Source organism: Talpa europaea (genome assembly GCF_964194135.1).
Source record: "Talpa europaea genome assembly, chromosome: 10".
In the NCBI taxonomy this organism is placed as follows: Eukaryota; Metazoa; Chordata; class Mammalia; order Eulipotyphla; family Talpidae; genus Talpa; species Talpa europaea.
In genome coordinates this window covers 10,322,970-10,339,151 of record NC_140077.1, presented here as the reverse complement: position 1 = coordinate 10,339,151, position 16,182 = coordinate 10,322,970, and the positions used below count along the sequence as shown (strand labels likewise).

Genomic DNA, 16,182 nt, shown 5'->3' with positions numbered 1-16,182 from the left:
GGCGGTGCCTTTAAGACTTTTGCCTGCTGCACATGCTCAGCTCTTTGTGCTGCTGGAGTTTTTCTCTTTTAAGAAAAAAGGAGAGATAGGCAGGAGGCCGGGCGGAGGGGGGGCGCGGGGCACCGGCGCTGCACTTTTGCAGCTGGAGACGGCGGCGCGAGGGGCTTCTTGTCTGCGGCAGCCGCGAAGCCGCTCGCGACCCTCCGTGCGCGGCGCCGGGCAGGCGCGCGGGGCCGGGGTCGGGCGCCCCGGCGCGCGGGGAAGGACACCGCGGGCGCCGGGCCACACCTGGGGGCAGCCTGCCTCGGCCCGCGGGCGCGGGGTGGGCGCGCGGGGGAGTCCCCGGTCCCTGTCAGGGCGCGGCGAGACCACGGCGCCGAGCGGTGGGGGGAGCCCCGGCCCGCGGGGAGGTGGGGAGGCGGCCCCCGGCCCCGCCGGCTCCGGTCGCAGCCCTGGCGCCCGGCTAGCGGCCCCGGCCAGCCGCTGACCGCCGGGGGGGCGCCGGCCGCCGGCCGGGGGGAGCGCGGCCGCACCCCGCCCGTGGCCATCCCCCCGCCCCCGCCCCGCGTTGGGCGCGCCCACCTCGGGGCTCCCGCTCGGTCCCCGCCCTCCCGGGCGCGCGGCGCCGGAGCCCAGGCAGTTGGCGCGAGCCGCGGGCCAGGCGGGGCCGCGCGCGGGGCCCCCACCCCTCCCCAGGTCCCCTCCGAGCGCCCCGCGCCGCCCGCCGCCTCTCCCCGCCTCCCGCCCGGCCCGGCCCGGCCCGGGGCGCGCGGGGAGGCTCGGCCCGCGGTCCCGCTCGCCCGGCGGAGAGGCGATGCCCGAGGGCGCCCGGCGGGAGCCGAGCGGAGGCGCGCGCGGCGGGGAGCGGCCCCTCCCGGCCGGGCCGCGGGACGGGGGCCGGCGCCGGTGAGCGCGGCGAGGAGGCGGGAGGCGCCGGCGGCCGCGCGCCGCGCTCGGGCTGGACCCCGCGCCGGAGCACCCCGCTCGGCGCCCGCTCGCCCGGCCCCGCCGCGCCGGGGCGCTGGGCACGATGGAGCTGGGGGGCCGGGCCCGCCCTGGCCCCCCACGGCCGGCGGCCCCCGGGCCGGGGCGCGCGCGGGCGGCGGGCGCCGGCGGGGGCGCCTCCTCCTGGCTGCTGGACGGGCACCGCGGGCTGCTGTGCTATGGCTTCCTCTACCTGGCGCTCTACGCGCAGGTGTCCCAGTCGAAGCCCTGCGAGAGGACCGGCTCCTGCTTCTCGGGCCGCTGTGTCAACTCCACCTGCCTCTGCGACCCGGGCTGGGTGGGGGACCAGTGCCAGCACTGCCAGGGCAGGTTCAAGTAAGTGCCTCCGCCGCACCCCGAGCCCCAGCCCGGCCCCGCACCCGGCGCGGCCTCCCCGCGCGGCCTCGGGTCCCCGGCGGGGTGCGCCCCGGCGCGCCCCCCGCCCCCGGCCCTTGCACCCCCTCCAGCGCCCCGACGCGCCCCAGCCCCCAGGTCCGCGGCCACTTGGGGTCGCCTGCCCGGCACCTCTCTTGCTCGCAGTCCCGGTGCCAAGCGCAGTCTTGCCAGGACGCTGGGGGGTGATCGCAGAGGAGGCGAGGAACTCGCGAAATCCTCGCTCATTGGGAGCAATTTGAGCAATGCAGAAGTGTCAAGGTTAAAAGTTGGGGTGTAGCCGTACCCCCCCTCTCTTCCCTGTGCTCTCTGGAGGTCACCCCTGCTAACCCCGGAGTTTATTTAGTAATAATAGTGGTCGTGTGTCATCGGCTTACTCCGTGCCAGACGCTGGGCTAAGCTCCTTACGTGGATTATCTCATTTGTTACTACAACCCCATGAGTTCCTAGAATTATTGTGCAGGATCTGCCGTGAGAAAACGAGGCAGTGAGATGAAGTGATTTGCCCAAGATGACACGCTGGTGCGGATGGAGTCGATTCCAAATCAGCCCGTGGAACTCGGGGCTGTTTGTTTACTTTTAGCCAGTATCCGAGGCTGGGTTTGCTTGGACAGTCTTGAATTGACTTTGGGTTCGATCTAGAGATGAGCTACCTGGACTTCCTAATGGGGTGAAGAGAGGTGCATTTTTCTGACTGGCTCCTTCATCGTCAGCTGTCCTGCGGGAGAGCCACTTGGGTTTTTCTGCAGCTCAGGGGGCTGTGGAGTTTGCTTTACAACCTTGAAGATACTTTCTCCCTATTGGTTGGTGTTTATTGCCTTCCAGCCTGATGTGAAAAGAATTGGGTGGGTGTGAGAGTAAGAGAGTGGAGGCCTGGGAGTCGGCTGACAACCTGCAGGTGACAGTCATTAAGTCAGTGAACTTGTTAGTCTTCTAGGTGCGTGATGTGCAGTTTTCTGGTTTGGGGCCCTGTCGAGGGATAACTAATGTTTGCAATCACGATGACAGATAAATCTAAGTGAAATGTCTCTTGGACTCTAAGGCAGAGGTAGGAATCTGGTTCACCTTTTGTGTTACAGGGAAATTTCTCCAGAGGTTTGAACCTAGCTTATTGCCCCTACCTCTTTTTTATTCACTGTTACTGGTTTAAAACCCTGCCCGGTACAACTCATTGTAAAATGCGTTTTTTAAAAATGACACTTTTTAATTTTAGGTAGATCTTATTATTTAAATTAATTTATGGTAGGTTTTTGCAAGTGAGATTGCAAAATGAAGTTTTATGAAATTCATTTATAGCAATAGGTTGAAATGTCTCCTGGCTTCATACTTTTACAAATTAGGATAGCCCTGCATTTTTCAAATACCTTTTCCCTTAAAATTTGGGAGAGCTTCTAATTTAAAGTGCTAAAGAGTTTCAAGATGAGGAAAGATGGCTTATTGAATTGGGCTTGTTAGCAGCCTGTTGTACCTACGTGTTCTTAAACTTTTGTTATGACATAACAGCCGGCCTCTTTACCTAGCAAGAGAGAATTTTGTAGATAATAGTCTGGCAGCCAGCGATGGAAGAAGCCACGTCTCCTTTATACATCTTTTTTATACATAAACAGGAAAATTGCCTGATTCATATATAATTATACCTTTTTGTGGACAAATTTGCTGTCTTCCTCTGAAGGGGACAATTGTGGCAGTGCTGAAAAGTTCCTATTTACATTTTGTAGTAGTGGACCTAGCGCACAGCTCCATCAGCAGCCAGTGAGCTCCCTGGCAGGTGTTGTCCCAGTTAGTAAGCAGGATGACAGATCATGTTAAAATTACTTTAAGTAGCATGGAAAGATGGTCTTCATAAACGCCACACATTAGAGAGTAAAAGAAGTATAGCTTTTTAAATACAGATATTGTTAAATAACAATAAACCCTGAACTAATCATTAAAAATTCATCATTTCCTTGGAAGTTGTTATTTTCTATTATTCTTTGCACTCCATTAGTGAATACTTTTCCATTTCTCTGTGGAATACAAGCTATTAATTAGAGGAAATATAACTAATAAGACCCTGTGCTTCGATACATGTATTCTTAGGGGTGATAAAAACATGATATTTAATGTTAAAGGGAAGAGTCAATTTAGAAGAAAAAAAATTCTTCCTGATAAAGTGCAGGTTAAGCTGAGAAAGGTTTATTTTGTGGATGGTGGTGGGTTTTATTTGGCATTTGAAGTAATAACATAGTGGGAAAGATTTAGCTGGTATTTCTTATTTCATTAATTATTTTGAAAATCTTTTACTGAACTAAAGCAGAGCAACCCAGGAACAGGAATCAAAAATGATCAATCTTGGTAAGCAGGTGTCAAAATTAATTGGCTGGTTCCATGGTAACTTAGCTTTTTTTCTGTCATAGGGATGTCACTAGGGAATAAGAGTATTCTTCAAATGCTTCTTTAGACTGGAAGATTGATGGTTGGGGAGAGAAATGCAGAAGCAACTGTGGTGTTAGAGTGGCACTTCAGTTCTTGGAGCATTGATTTGAGTCTTCTGGAAAAAAAAAAAAACAAAACAGAATTACAAGCCATTCCTCACCTAGGTAAAACACAGTGAATACTGATCTTCAGCTACAGCTACACTGAGAGTCTCAGGGCTAAGAATCAGAAGGGACATTGCCAGTTTGAAATATTATCAAGGATATGATGTATGCTAATTTGTTATAGTTGAGTCACTAGCATAATATGAGACTATTAAATATTTTGCTAAAAACTAGTTAAATAACAGTCTCAGAAGTTAATTCTTTTGGATTATATCTGTGGAAATGATCTCATTGTGAATAATTACTAAACGTGAATTTATTATTAAAATGCATTTATTGAATATTTTCCTTAAACTATGAAATCTTATTTTATGTTTAATGTATGTTGATGATTTATTTTAGCCTCTTAGGTTAGTTAAATGCGGATCCTGAATTCCACACATTTATATTGGAATTATTCTGCTTCTGGTGACAGGAAAATGAAGAGGCAATGTCAGCATTGAGGTTGCTATTGTAAAAATAGAGGTTAAGTTAAATGTGTAAACATTTTTTTGTAAAATATTAAAACAAGCAAAAAAAGTGTGTATGCACACAACTTTGGAATCCTTTTTATTAATAGGAAACTTAAGAGTAACTGGAGTTAAATGGGATGTTTTCTGTCCTCAAAACTTTAAACTAAGACTGCAATATGTAACAAAGACAGGGGATCTTTTTACATTCTTTAAACACATAATAAAAATTTAAAATTATTTAAAAAAAACAGTAGAAATTTAAAATTACTTAAATTGAGTGTTTCTAAGATCCTAAATTGATAAGTAAATCGTGATGGCCTGGCTTTCAAGACTACCTGTCTGCCTGAGTTGGCTGCTTCAGTGGGTTTGATTCACTTTGTTTTCCTACATTGGTCTTTTAAAGGTCCTTGAAACTGGCACATTCCTTTTGGCCTCAAATCAGTTCGATGAGCTGTTAGTTTTCTCTAAACCCTCTCTCCTCTTCACTTGACTAATTACTAAATATCTTCAAATTTTAGCTTCTACTGACTTATAAAGGAAACTTTTCTGAGTCCTTAGATTGCTTTATTTATTATTACATAGTCTTCTAGCACTTTTTGCTTCTTAGTACTTTAAAAATGAATAATTTAATGATAATTATAATCAACAAAAGGAATCAACAAAAAGGAAGAAAACTGCGTGATTATCTCAATAGATGCTGAAAAAGCATTCAACAAGATCCTAATTCCATATATGATAAAAACTCTCCAAAAAATGGGAATAAGTTGAACTTACCTAAATATTAAAAAAGCTACATATGATAAACCCGCATTAATAAGTTTTAGAACCATATAAATGCATTTATCATCTCTCCTGGCCTTTCCTGTAGTTATGCTGTGTATCACATGTACGTGTGTGGCTAGCTTACTTTATTAGTTAAAGTTATCAGTTTGGCTCTCAATAACCATACATATTTTAACCAACCTAAGAGGAGAAAAATAGTCTTTTATGTTTTCTTAGATAACTGTTCTTTCCTTTGCTTTTTGTTATCACTCAAAACATGGATTTCCCCCTAGGATCATTTCCCTTTAGTCTAAGCCACTTCCTTTTGCATTTCTTTTTGAGTACCATTGTTGGTGATGTACTTTTTTAGTTTTCCTTGGTCTGAGAAAATTTTTATTTTGCCTTCTTTACTGAAGGATATTTTTTCAGGTATAGAATTCTGAGTTGGCAGTCCTTTTCATTCAGCACTGTAAGGATTTTGCTCTCCTCTCTTGTGGCCTCTGTGGTATCTGATGGGAAATCTAGAGTCCTTGAACTTCTTTTCTCCCTGCACAGTCATGTATTGCTTAATGATGTTTTTGTTGACAGTGGACCACAAATATGACTGTGGCCCCACAGACTGTACGGATAGCCTGGGTGCAGTAGGCTAGACCACCTGAGTCTGTGTATTACACTCTGAGGTCTACAGGGTGCTATCCCATAATGATGCATTTCTTGGAATTTGTCAATCATGTTTCTGTTTTGTTATTTTTTTGTGATTTTTGTTTCCCTGTTGAGAATTTCTCTCTTCCCATTACTTTGTCTTTACTTCTACCTCATCAAGTCTAGTTATAAGAGTTAAAGTCTTTGATGAGTCCAATTTCTGGATTTTCTTCAAGATTGACATCCAGTGACATCCTGTTTTGGGTCCTGTTGTCCCTTGGGGAATGTTAATTTTGTCTGTCTACTATGTATCTGTCTTTTTAGTAGGCAACTGGGCAGTTAGGTTCAAGTAGCAAATTCCTTGTCTTTCGGAGGGCAGTGATGCTAATCTTAGCTGCATTTTAAAGTCCTTGGGTCTGAATGAACACAAGCCACTCAGGAATTAGTCTGGGACTTGAGCAGTGTTTTAAAATTTAATTCAGTTCTCAGCGCCCTTGTTAGCTGTTTTTTAGGTCTGTTCCACAGAGGAGTGGCTCAGGCTGAGCTTGGTTCTTGTTTGGGTTTATACACAGAATTAGGGTACCTCCATCTTTCTCTGTTCTTCTTGGGACCCCACCCACATTTTTTGGCTTGCTGGGGCTACTTTCCTGTTTACTCTTGGTGGACTGACAGATTTCTCCTTAAGGGCTCATCTATATGTGCGTGTGCTGCTGCTCTTTCAAGGGTTCACAGCCTCTCCATCTCGGTGTTCATTGTTTTAGGAAAGTCTAATTTTTTCTTGGGTATAGCAGTGGCCCTTTAATCAATCTAATGCCAGTTTAATGCACTCTACTCTTCTCCACTACCCAGAGACCATACTAACACCCAGAAGGTATTCCATACCATGGTTAAGTTCTACAAGTTTCACCTGTTTTGATTCTGATCCGTTTATGGGCTTCTGGAGAGGTTGTCCAGGACTTCATAACACAGATCCCCTTTTCACCTTCCTCATCTTGGTACTCTCTTCCATTGTCTTGTTAGGAGAGTGAAGGATGCTGACTCTGCTGTGGTTTGGTTCATTGCCTACAAAGATGGCCCACCTGTAGTCTGTGCTGCTCCTGTACCCCCAGTGATGAGGGACAGGGGCACTTGCTTCTTTGCTGATATTTGTTTAGTACTCGGAAGAGATGGTTGAAGGGAACCCCATGCTCACATACTCCCGCCGTTGGGAGGAGGTGGTATTTAATATTTTTATAGTTAAAAAATAAACATTTTAAAAATAAGCACTGTATAAATTGGAAACTTTAAATTGACTCTGTGTCTCATAAAAAATAGACAATTTAAGAGCATTTCCATGTTTTAATATATTAACTTTAATGCAGGCTTTATTCGTACTTTTTTGACAATATAATTATGCTATTAATGATTTTCTAGAAAGTGCAATTCATTATTCAGTTTCATGTAAGAGAAATATTAATAGCATTAAAAGTAGCCTCTGTAGATGTAAATTGTGAGTTTAGAGAAGTGGTGTCATGTGGAAAAAACTTTTACATCCATTGCTTTTTTATTGCTGATGAAAATCTTGGAGGTAGATGTAGTTTACTCTCATTGTATAGTGGGGATGGAGTGAAATCCTAAAGCAATTATTTTTGCACAGTCTCAAAGCTACTAAGTGACGGATGACTTGCCAGGATATGTCTATCTTTTTTCTTATCAAGCCATCTTTTACTCTTCAGTAAGAATCTTCTTAGTTATGAGCCCATAATCTTCTGGATTTCCAGGCAGCATAGAATTTCCTTAAGATCATGAGTCTGGTACCAAACTGATAAGGTTTGAGGTCTGTTTCAGACTGTGTGCCATGAACTTAACATGGATTTGCTTTGCTGCTTTACTGAACACTTGATAAGTTTTATCTTAATATATTTGCAAAACAGGTTTATGAAATAAGTATTATTGTTACAACATGTTTTGTACAAAAGGGAAACTGAGGTTTGGGAAGCTGAGTAACATACTCACTAAGAGACCAAAGTGAGAGTCTTAGAACTCTGCAAGAGTTGCTTGTTTCTCTTTCCATTTTTCAGTCATATATTTTTCATTCTTTAGTCAAAAGAGAACAATGACCAGTGTGTATGTGCAATTGCAAAAACCTGTAGCAGTTACCAGAGTGGGCTGGAGGAGTCAGGGGTTAATAGAGGAGGAAAGGTGATTCGGCATGGTCCCTGGAGCTTTGGTGGAGGGGGGATGAAGCATGTGTACATGTGGGGTGTGATGTTGTAGCCCAAAATTATACAGTTATGTAAATGATTGGCATAGCAATGAAATTTGAGAAAAAAATTTAACTTGGAATGATCCCCAAAGTAATTTTTATATTAGTTTTTTCAAAAAAGTTTAGATTTTACGACAAAGATAAAAATTTTCCTCAATTGCTGAATAGCCTGAGTATTTCTGTTTACATTACCTGTAGATACATGTAGACACAATGCATGTCTGTATATATGCACACCTGGTGTTTTATAGATTTATATCAAAATGATGGTAAGTGCACCGTAATTCTCTGTGACATCTGTCATAGCTTTACTCACTCTTCATTTATTTGCTCTTTGTATATTGTCTTCTTTCTTTCTAGAACTAAGATGTACAACAGGGCAATCAATAGCCATGTGTGGTTATTAAAATTAATTAAAATTAACTTTAAAAAATGGAGTTTTTTTGCACTGGTGTGCCGGGGACCAGCCTCCGGCAAAACGTCGTGTCAGGGGTTCCTGAAAGGATGAGACGGCATCCGCGAAAACGAAAGGGCTGAAACTTAAGGGCTGTTAGGAAGGGGAATGAGGTAGAATGAGGAGACACTGACACTTGGTGAAGTGCTAGTATCTTCTGCCGAGAGACTCAGCAGGTCTTTTTTTATTCATTATTAGTAATAATAATAAGGAAATACATTATCATGTGTAAAGCAAAAACAATTAGTATATTATGTTTCCCATAGACTACTGGCCCCTACAGGTCTCAGCTAGACAGCAGCTTTCAAGGTTAATAGATAATAAACCAGACCTAACATTAAAGCTACTTATTTTTTCATTTAGACAATTATTTAAAACAGTGAATAACCGCCAGTGCATCCCTATCAGCTAAAGCCTAAGCATCAAAGGACTATTCTATTCACATGACCTTCAGCCTGAGACCAGCTGCTGCTCAGTTATCAGAACTTTTTCTACCTACAAACTTCTTAACACAGTTAACTTCATTTAAAAACTTTCCTAAGAAACTTCTAAATAAAAAGGAAACTTCTAAAAATCAAAACAAGGATATACTATAATTGTTATGCTGGATTGCTTGTCAGATATATACAATAAATTGTCTCCCATTGATAATTGGGCCGAACTGTGTAGTAACTAATTTCTAAACAGGTAATTTTCTGTGCCAATTGCTTGCAGTCTGCTGATACATATAATTTATAGCCTAATGTACTTTTCTGATAAATTTTTCTCTCTCTATGACCAAGAACAAAAAGCAAAGGGATGCCAGATCTTCTGCCCCACGGTGTGAGGCCTTTTCTCTTAGCTGCTTGTCAGTATCCTATCTGGCTGGAGCATCAAGGCCTCCTGCAGCACTGGTGACACTGCAAGTGCTATATAGCCACGTGTGGTAGCCACATATGGCAGCTACTGGTAGCCAGTGGGTACCATATTGGACAGTAAGTGCAAGGAACATTTCTATCATTGCAAAAAGCTCATTAGACATCTTTGTTCAAGAATGTAAGGTCCAAGAGAGAGAGAGAATATTTTTTATTTATTTTACGCTTTTTAGTGTATTAGCCTTTTTGAGATACAATTCATTTACCTACATTTCACTAAAGTATGGAGTTGTGGAACTATAACCATTATTTATCTTTATTTTGTATATTCTAATTTTTAAATGTAAAGTTTTAAACTTATTGTTTTATAGTGCTTCATGTTTTTTCCCCCACCAAAATCTGTTATATACCCTTCACCTATCTCCCTCCCCATCTGTCTTTACCACTAGTAGCTTAAAGCTTTCCATTTTTGTTGAATCCTCTGTTATGTAAATAATAGGAGTTTTTAATGTCAGGTCCAATAGTTGTTTTTGCCATTCTGACTTGCTCTACTACACATAATTCCCTTGAATTGCTGCCTTTTTGCAGTAAATAGCAACATTTTGTCTTTCTTTGTGCTGAATAATACTCTACTGTTTGGATATACCACATCTTAATAATTCAGTCAGTGGGCACTTAGGTTGTTTTCATGTTGTACTGTTGTAAGTAATTTTTGTGGAGCATATGGTTTTTTCGAATTGATAGTTTGACATTCTGTGGATAGATGCCCAAGAATGTCAGGCTGTGCCATACAATATTTTCATTTTCAGTTTTTTAAAGTAAGTTCAGATGGCTTTAAAAATTGGCTGCACCAGTTTACATTGCTATCAGCAGTGCAGTAGAGTTCCTCTTTCTCTCTATCCTCTCCAGCACTTGTTGTTGGGCACCTTTTTAATATCTGTCATTCTCAGAGGTCTGAGATATCTAACTGCTTTTAATTTGCATCTCTCTTATTGGAAGTGATGATGAACATATTTTCATGTCTCTTTGGCCTTCTGGATATCCTCTGATGAATTATCTGATTAGATCTGCTGTTCATATGTTAATTGGTCATTTGTTTATTGTTTAATTGCATAAGATATTAATAAATATTAGATATTAATCCATTTTTGTTTGTGTAATGTGTAAATATTTACTCCCATTCAGTAGGATGTCTTTTTAATTACTTTTTTCTTTCACTATTTAAAGTTTTTTAATTGAATGTAATTTTTTTGTTTTTGCTTTATTTCCCTTGTGGTAGGGACTCAAATCTCCAGAAACACTGTATTCATTGATGTTGTGGAACATATAGCTAATGTTTTCTTCTATATGTATTATTGTTGCAGGTCTTATATGTAAAATATTTAATCCATTCAGAATTTATTTTTATGCATAGAGTTAGAGTGAGCCAACTTTTTGTGTATTGACTTTGTAGCCTGCTGTTTTGCTGTATTCATTTTTTTTTTTTTTATAGAGGCATGCTTTATTTTTATTTGTTTGCTGGTTTGTTTGTTTTGTTTTTGTTTATACATGCACTGGGTACAGTCAGAAGCGCGGGAGGGTGAGAGAATTCACCAGAGCCAGAGCGGGGAGCAGAGCAGGCAGAAGGACCGAAGTACACTGCTGAGGGGAGCTGCGGGCGGCAGGAGAGGTCTGCGCGCCATGTGGGACCCTCCTCCCGTGGCCAGGGAGCAGCCGGGGATCGAACCGGCGCCGCAGAGGTCGCGGGCAGCTTCGCAACCCAGCGCTCAACCGCTGCGCCACCGGGGAGGCTCTGTATTCATGTTATTTCTAATAATAAAGCTTTCTGATGGAGTCTTTAGCATTTTCTATATATTGGCTGTGAATAGTGATAGTTTTACTTCATTTCTAACTTACACCCTTTATTTCATGATGTCTGATTGCTCTAGCCAAAAACTCTAAGAGTAAATTAAACACAAACGGTGACAGTGGACCATTTGCTCCTGATCTTACAGATTTTCCACCATTAGGTGGTATTTTACTAGTGGACCAAATATATCAGCTTATGTATGTTTCAGCAAAAGAAACTAGAGAATAGTAATTCAGTTCTTCAGCCCTGTATTATGCTGGATAGTGATTAGGGAATGGGATCTTAGGGAAATAAAAACATTCTGAGGAATTCTAAAGCCACTCCAATTTGGAGTCATTCACATATTTGCTCAGTAAGCTTTATGTAAATGCCTTTATAGGGGCAAGACAGAATAATGCAAAACCTAGTAGAATGGGGACACTCTTGGAAGCTTTACTTCATAAATTATTTCAACCACACTTACTAGTGGTAGAATTTTGAATCACTGATCCATGAAACCCATAGACAAGTACAGTGAACGGTAGCCTCTATAATGTTATAAAGTACTGTAGCCTTTATAATGTTGAGGTGGGTTCGTTCTATTCTCACTAGTTGTGTTTTAATCATAAATGGGTGCTGTATCTAGTCAAGTGTTTTCTCTGCATCTACAGATATTTTCATGTGATTTTAATTCTTTTGTTGGTATGATGCATTATATTGACAGGTTTTGTATGTGAAACTATCCCTGGGATAAATCCCAATTGGTCGTGATATATAATCATGCAATGTAGTTTTGAATTTTCTTATTTTATAATCTCTTCATCAAATTTTCTATTTATAATCTGGATAGAGAACAGCTCTTTTAGTAGTTCATTGTTCGTGCTGTTTTCCTGCTTTGATTAGTGACTACTCCTATGTTACAAACAGCTTAATTGGTCAGGGACTCTGGATTGGACAGTTTCATCTAGATGGGACATTGGCAAAGCAAATGGGAATGTGACAGCCATCTAGACAGGGACTCACAAACTTTTTCTCCAAAGGGCCAGATAGTAGATATTTTAGGTTTTGCAGGCCAGATGGTCCCTGCTGTCACAACTCAACCCTGTTCTTGAAGTTTGTAGCAGTCTTAGACAATATGTAAACAAATGGGTGTAACTGTGTTGCAGTAAAACTTCATTTACACCTGCAAGCAATAGACCAGTAGATATGGAACGCTGATCTGATTGACATATCAGTACAGCTCTCAGTATTGAGAGGGGCCACAGACTTTTTAAAAGGTAAGTTGATTGTTTGAAACTTAGAATGCTTTGCAGAACAGTTTAGAAATAGTGGTAACATAAGAAACCTATTACACCTTCTAGGTAGCTGAGCTGTATGCTACCTAATTACTGGAGATTTCTATACAGTTGGAATGTAAGTTACTAGGAGTAAGAAGAGAAGGAATGAATTGAGAACTAGGTGTTTGTGGTCAGAGCATGATCTTGCAGAGTAAGACTTCTGAATTTTAGAAGAGACAGTTACAGATTACAAAGTTATCCAGTATCTTAATGGGAGTGTCTTTGCTTAAGTGGCTTGGAGATGAAGGCTCTTGAAGAAGAGACTTGTGGGAGTGACTTCTGTCTTTTGGTGGTGTCTCATCTTGGTGTTCCCCCGCCACCTCGGTTTCCAGGACAGTGGAAATGGCAAACCTTGCTTCATAATGAGAAGGCAAAGGTGGGCTCCTGGAAGGGACTTTGGTGCTTGGGTGGGGGATGAAGTTAGAGAAGGAATTCAGTGGTGAGGACAGTGTTCTTTCAGGTCCGTGTAATTGTGCCCCTGGGCTCATGGCATGGGGTCTAGTGGGCAGTTGCATGTACTCCAATTGTGTAGCCTCGGTGGGAGGCATCACTGTTCTGCATATCACCTTTTACAGGGCAGCTCTTGGAGCATATATTTCTTAGGAGGAGGAGAGACATACTTTAAAAGAAAAGTAGGACACATCTCCAACTGACCCAGACCTGTCCTGAAATAGAGAGATTTTGGGGAAAGAACACCACTGTGACAATAGAGAAGAGGTGATTCCCTCATCCGCAGTGTGGGAGGTGTGTCTCCAACTAGGAAAATGAATTAAATTGGAAGTGATATTTGCAAAAGAGAGCTGCTTGTTGATAAATTTCCAGCTCCATTTCCTTATAAAAGCTGCATATTTATGAACTGTGTATTAATGCATTTTGAGTGTGTTGTTCTTCTATTCTTGCACTCTGGAAGAAATTGAAATAAAAGTGGTTGTATGGAGTCACAAATTAAAATTTTCTTTAAAATTTTGTTCCTGCAGCTTTAAACTTTTATCACCTGGGTTATGATATAACTATTTGTATTATTCCAGCCCTGATTTTGGAAGTTTTTACAACTCAAATTATAGCAATATTTTTTATTTTAAGGGTTTGTTACAGTTATAAGTTAGAAACTAAAGAGAGGCATTTCTCAATGGACCCTGCTGTTGGAATCTAAGCTAGACTAGATCCAGAGGCAATGTTTATGCATGATTTCCCCTTTCGTTACCTTGCTTTTTTGAAAAATGGAAATAATGTACAACTTTGAGGTTGTGGTAATCAAATTTCTAAGTCTTTACTGATATTCTCCATTTGTTGAGACTTTTTTTCTAGTTTCTTTTAGCTTTTTGACCATAGTTTCTTTTCAAATTTTTTTAATAGTTGTTTAAAGTCTTTGTCCAGAAATCCAGTTTTCTGCTAATTTCTCCTGTGGATGTGCCCTACTTTCTTGTTTCTTTGCATACTTGAAATTTTTTTGTTGGTGACTGGACATTGGATTATTACAATGCGCTAACTCTAGAAATCAGATTCTTCCCATTCCTAAGGGTTTGTTTTTGTTGCATATGTGGGTTGTGTTGTGTATATATTTAGTGACTTTTCTAAAATGTTTTTGTAATGACTATATTCTCTGCTGGGTGTGTTCTATAAAATCTATTCAAGCTTGTTTTCAGCTGTTGTTGTCACAACAATTTCTTGGAATTCCTGAAGCCATGAAAAAATAGTTGTATGGTTTTTGGATGCTTGATTACTATTCCCAGTTGGCACTGATTGATTAAATTGATTTAATTTAATTAGTTTTGCTATGACTTAAAAATAAGTAGTTGCTGGTTGCCTTGGTTGTGCATGTAGTGTGTTAACATACATGTGAAGATGTGAGAGCCTATACTTCAGTATCATAAACATTGTTGTAAACACTGTCATCTCAATAAAAATACAAAAATATGCTAGAAATAAATAGAAAATTATAAGAATATTGTTTCTGCTATAAATAATACAAATTAAGTTGACATAAATCTTAATGGTTAAAAAAAGATAAAGTAGTCATTTAAAATAGGAGGGAAATTTATTTTTCTTATGTCAGCCTTAACTGCTGAAAGAATTTTGTAAGGCCAGAGGGTTAAAAAATACCTGACGTGTCAAGGTTCTTAAGTGTATCTCCCCAGCTGGCCCCTCTGGTATCAGGCACTGAGTTCCTTTCCGGGCCACTGAAGTCTTGCCAGTGCTGTGATCACACTTTTCCTGTAATTCTCTCAATATCAGGCTTGTTTTTCTTCTTGGTATTTTCTCAGACTTGAGGAGTATAGAGCATCTCTTCAAATGTTACTGGCTCCCCGGCTTTTATTCTGGTTTTAAAATCAGTGGTTGGTGAATTGAACCTCACGGGATGTTGGGGAAACTGCCTGCTGGTGTCTGGCTGGAGCCTCTCCATGGTGTCCTCCATCCACCCGCTGCACCTGCTCGCGTGTTCTGGCTGCGGGCGCAGCGCTTCGGGCTGTGGGTACCTGTGGGTACCTGTTGGTACCTGGCTTACCCCCTCCACGGTGGCCTGGCCCAGCTAGCACTCGGGGAGACGTCTTGGTCTCGGGGTGCTGTGTGTGCCCGTGGCTACCCCTCTCTGCCCCCTCCATGTGGCCCTTGTTGCCACCTGAACAGTGAGTGACCCGATCCCAGACCCGCACCCCCAACACCTGCTTTCTGGGACTGTTACTTTTGGTCGCCCCCACCCGCACTGTGAAGTAGGTCCTGAGCGTGTCCAGGGCGTGTGGGAGATGCAGGGACGCTGACGAGTGGAGCAGAAGAGAGAAGGAGCCTGTGGGAGAGGGTGCAGCGCCCGGTCGGCTTCCTCAGTGCTGGGCTGGAGCTTCCTCCCAGTGCTGGGCAGGGGGATGCTTCATTTTCCTTCTGCCAAGGAGATAAGGTAGCTTGGGGGATTTAGATTCCCTCATGAAACCATCCTGGGACTGAAGAGGGTCCCGGGAAGGCTATTGATTCCCAGCACTCTTCACCCACCACAGAAGAGAGGGCTCCGGCAGCCAGCGGGGAGCTCTTCAGGGGAGTTGCAGGTTCTGGTCTGAGGACATCAGGCTGGAGCATGCGGACAGGATGAGGGCTCAGAGGGTGTGGGTGCAGCACTGGTGTGTTCACTGCTGTAAGGTGTGTCTACTGATTGGTTTGGGTCTAATCAGGAAAGAGAATCACACATTAATTTTAATAGGAAAAGTTTAATGTCAAGAAGTGTTGGTATAATGGGCTGGGGCATGAGGAATTGGCTAGTGAGGAGTAGAGAGACCCGCTGAAGAAGATGAACGAGTGTAGATAAGGCACAGCCACACCCCCCTTATGTCTAAGGAAGTAGGAGCCCCCACGTCCTCATCCAACATCCAGGCTGCTGGGAGGGCATGTCTGACTTACTGGATGGCAGAGGAATTGCTATTGTGCTCACTGGGAGAGCTTGCTTGACATCTGCTCTCAGGAACTTCCATGGTTACCTTACAGGATGCCGGGGAACGCTGCTCCCTGCCAGTGTCTCACGGGAGTGCTCTGCCACCGGGGCCTATGGGAATTGCTGGGGGGGGCAGTTGGCGGCTTCGTGCTGCTGGTCATTATGGACTGTGTGAGCCTGGTGCTGGACTGAGAGGGCCAGTAGCTGGGAGCTGAGCAGATGGGCACTGAAAGG

The 16,182-nt window shown here is 43.1% G+C and overlaps 1 protein-coding gene across 1 annotated transcript in view; it reads left to right on the top strand.

Moving 5' to 3' along the window:
* Positions 1–1,030: 1,030 nt before the first annotated feature.
* The window catches only part of ATRNL1 (attractin like 1), a gene marked incomplete at both ends in the record, with an annotated part of 464,603 nt that continues 449,451 nt past the window's right edge, over positions 1,031–16,182 (top strand). The window contains one exon of the mRNA XM_084245317.1: positions 1,031–1,320. Within this exon, the coding sequence (XP_084101443.1) occupies positions 1,031–1,320 (290 nt within the window). The remainder of the gene's footprint in view (positions 1,321–16,182) is intronic.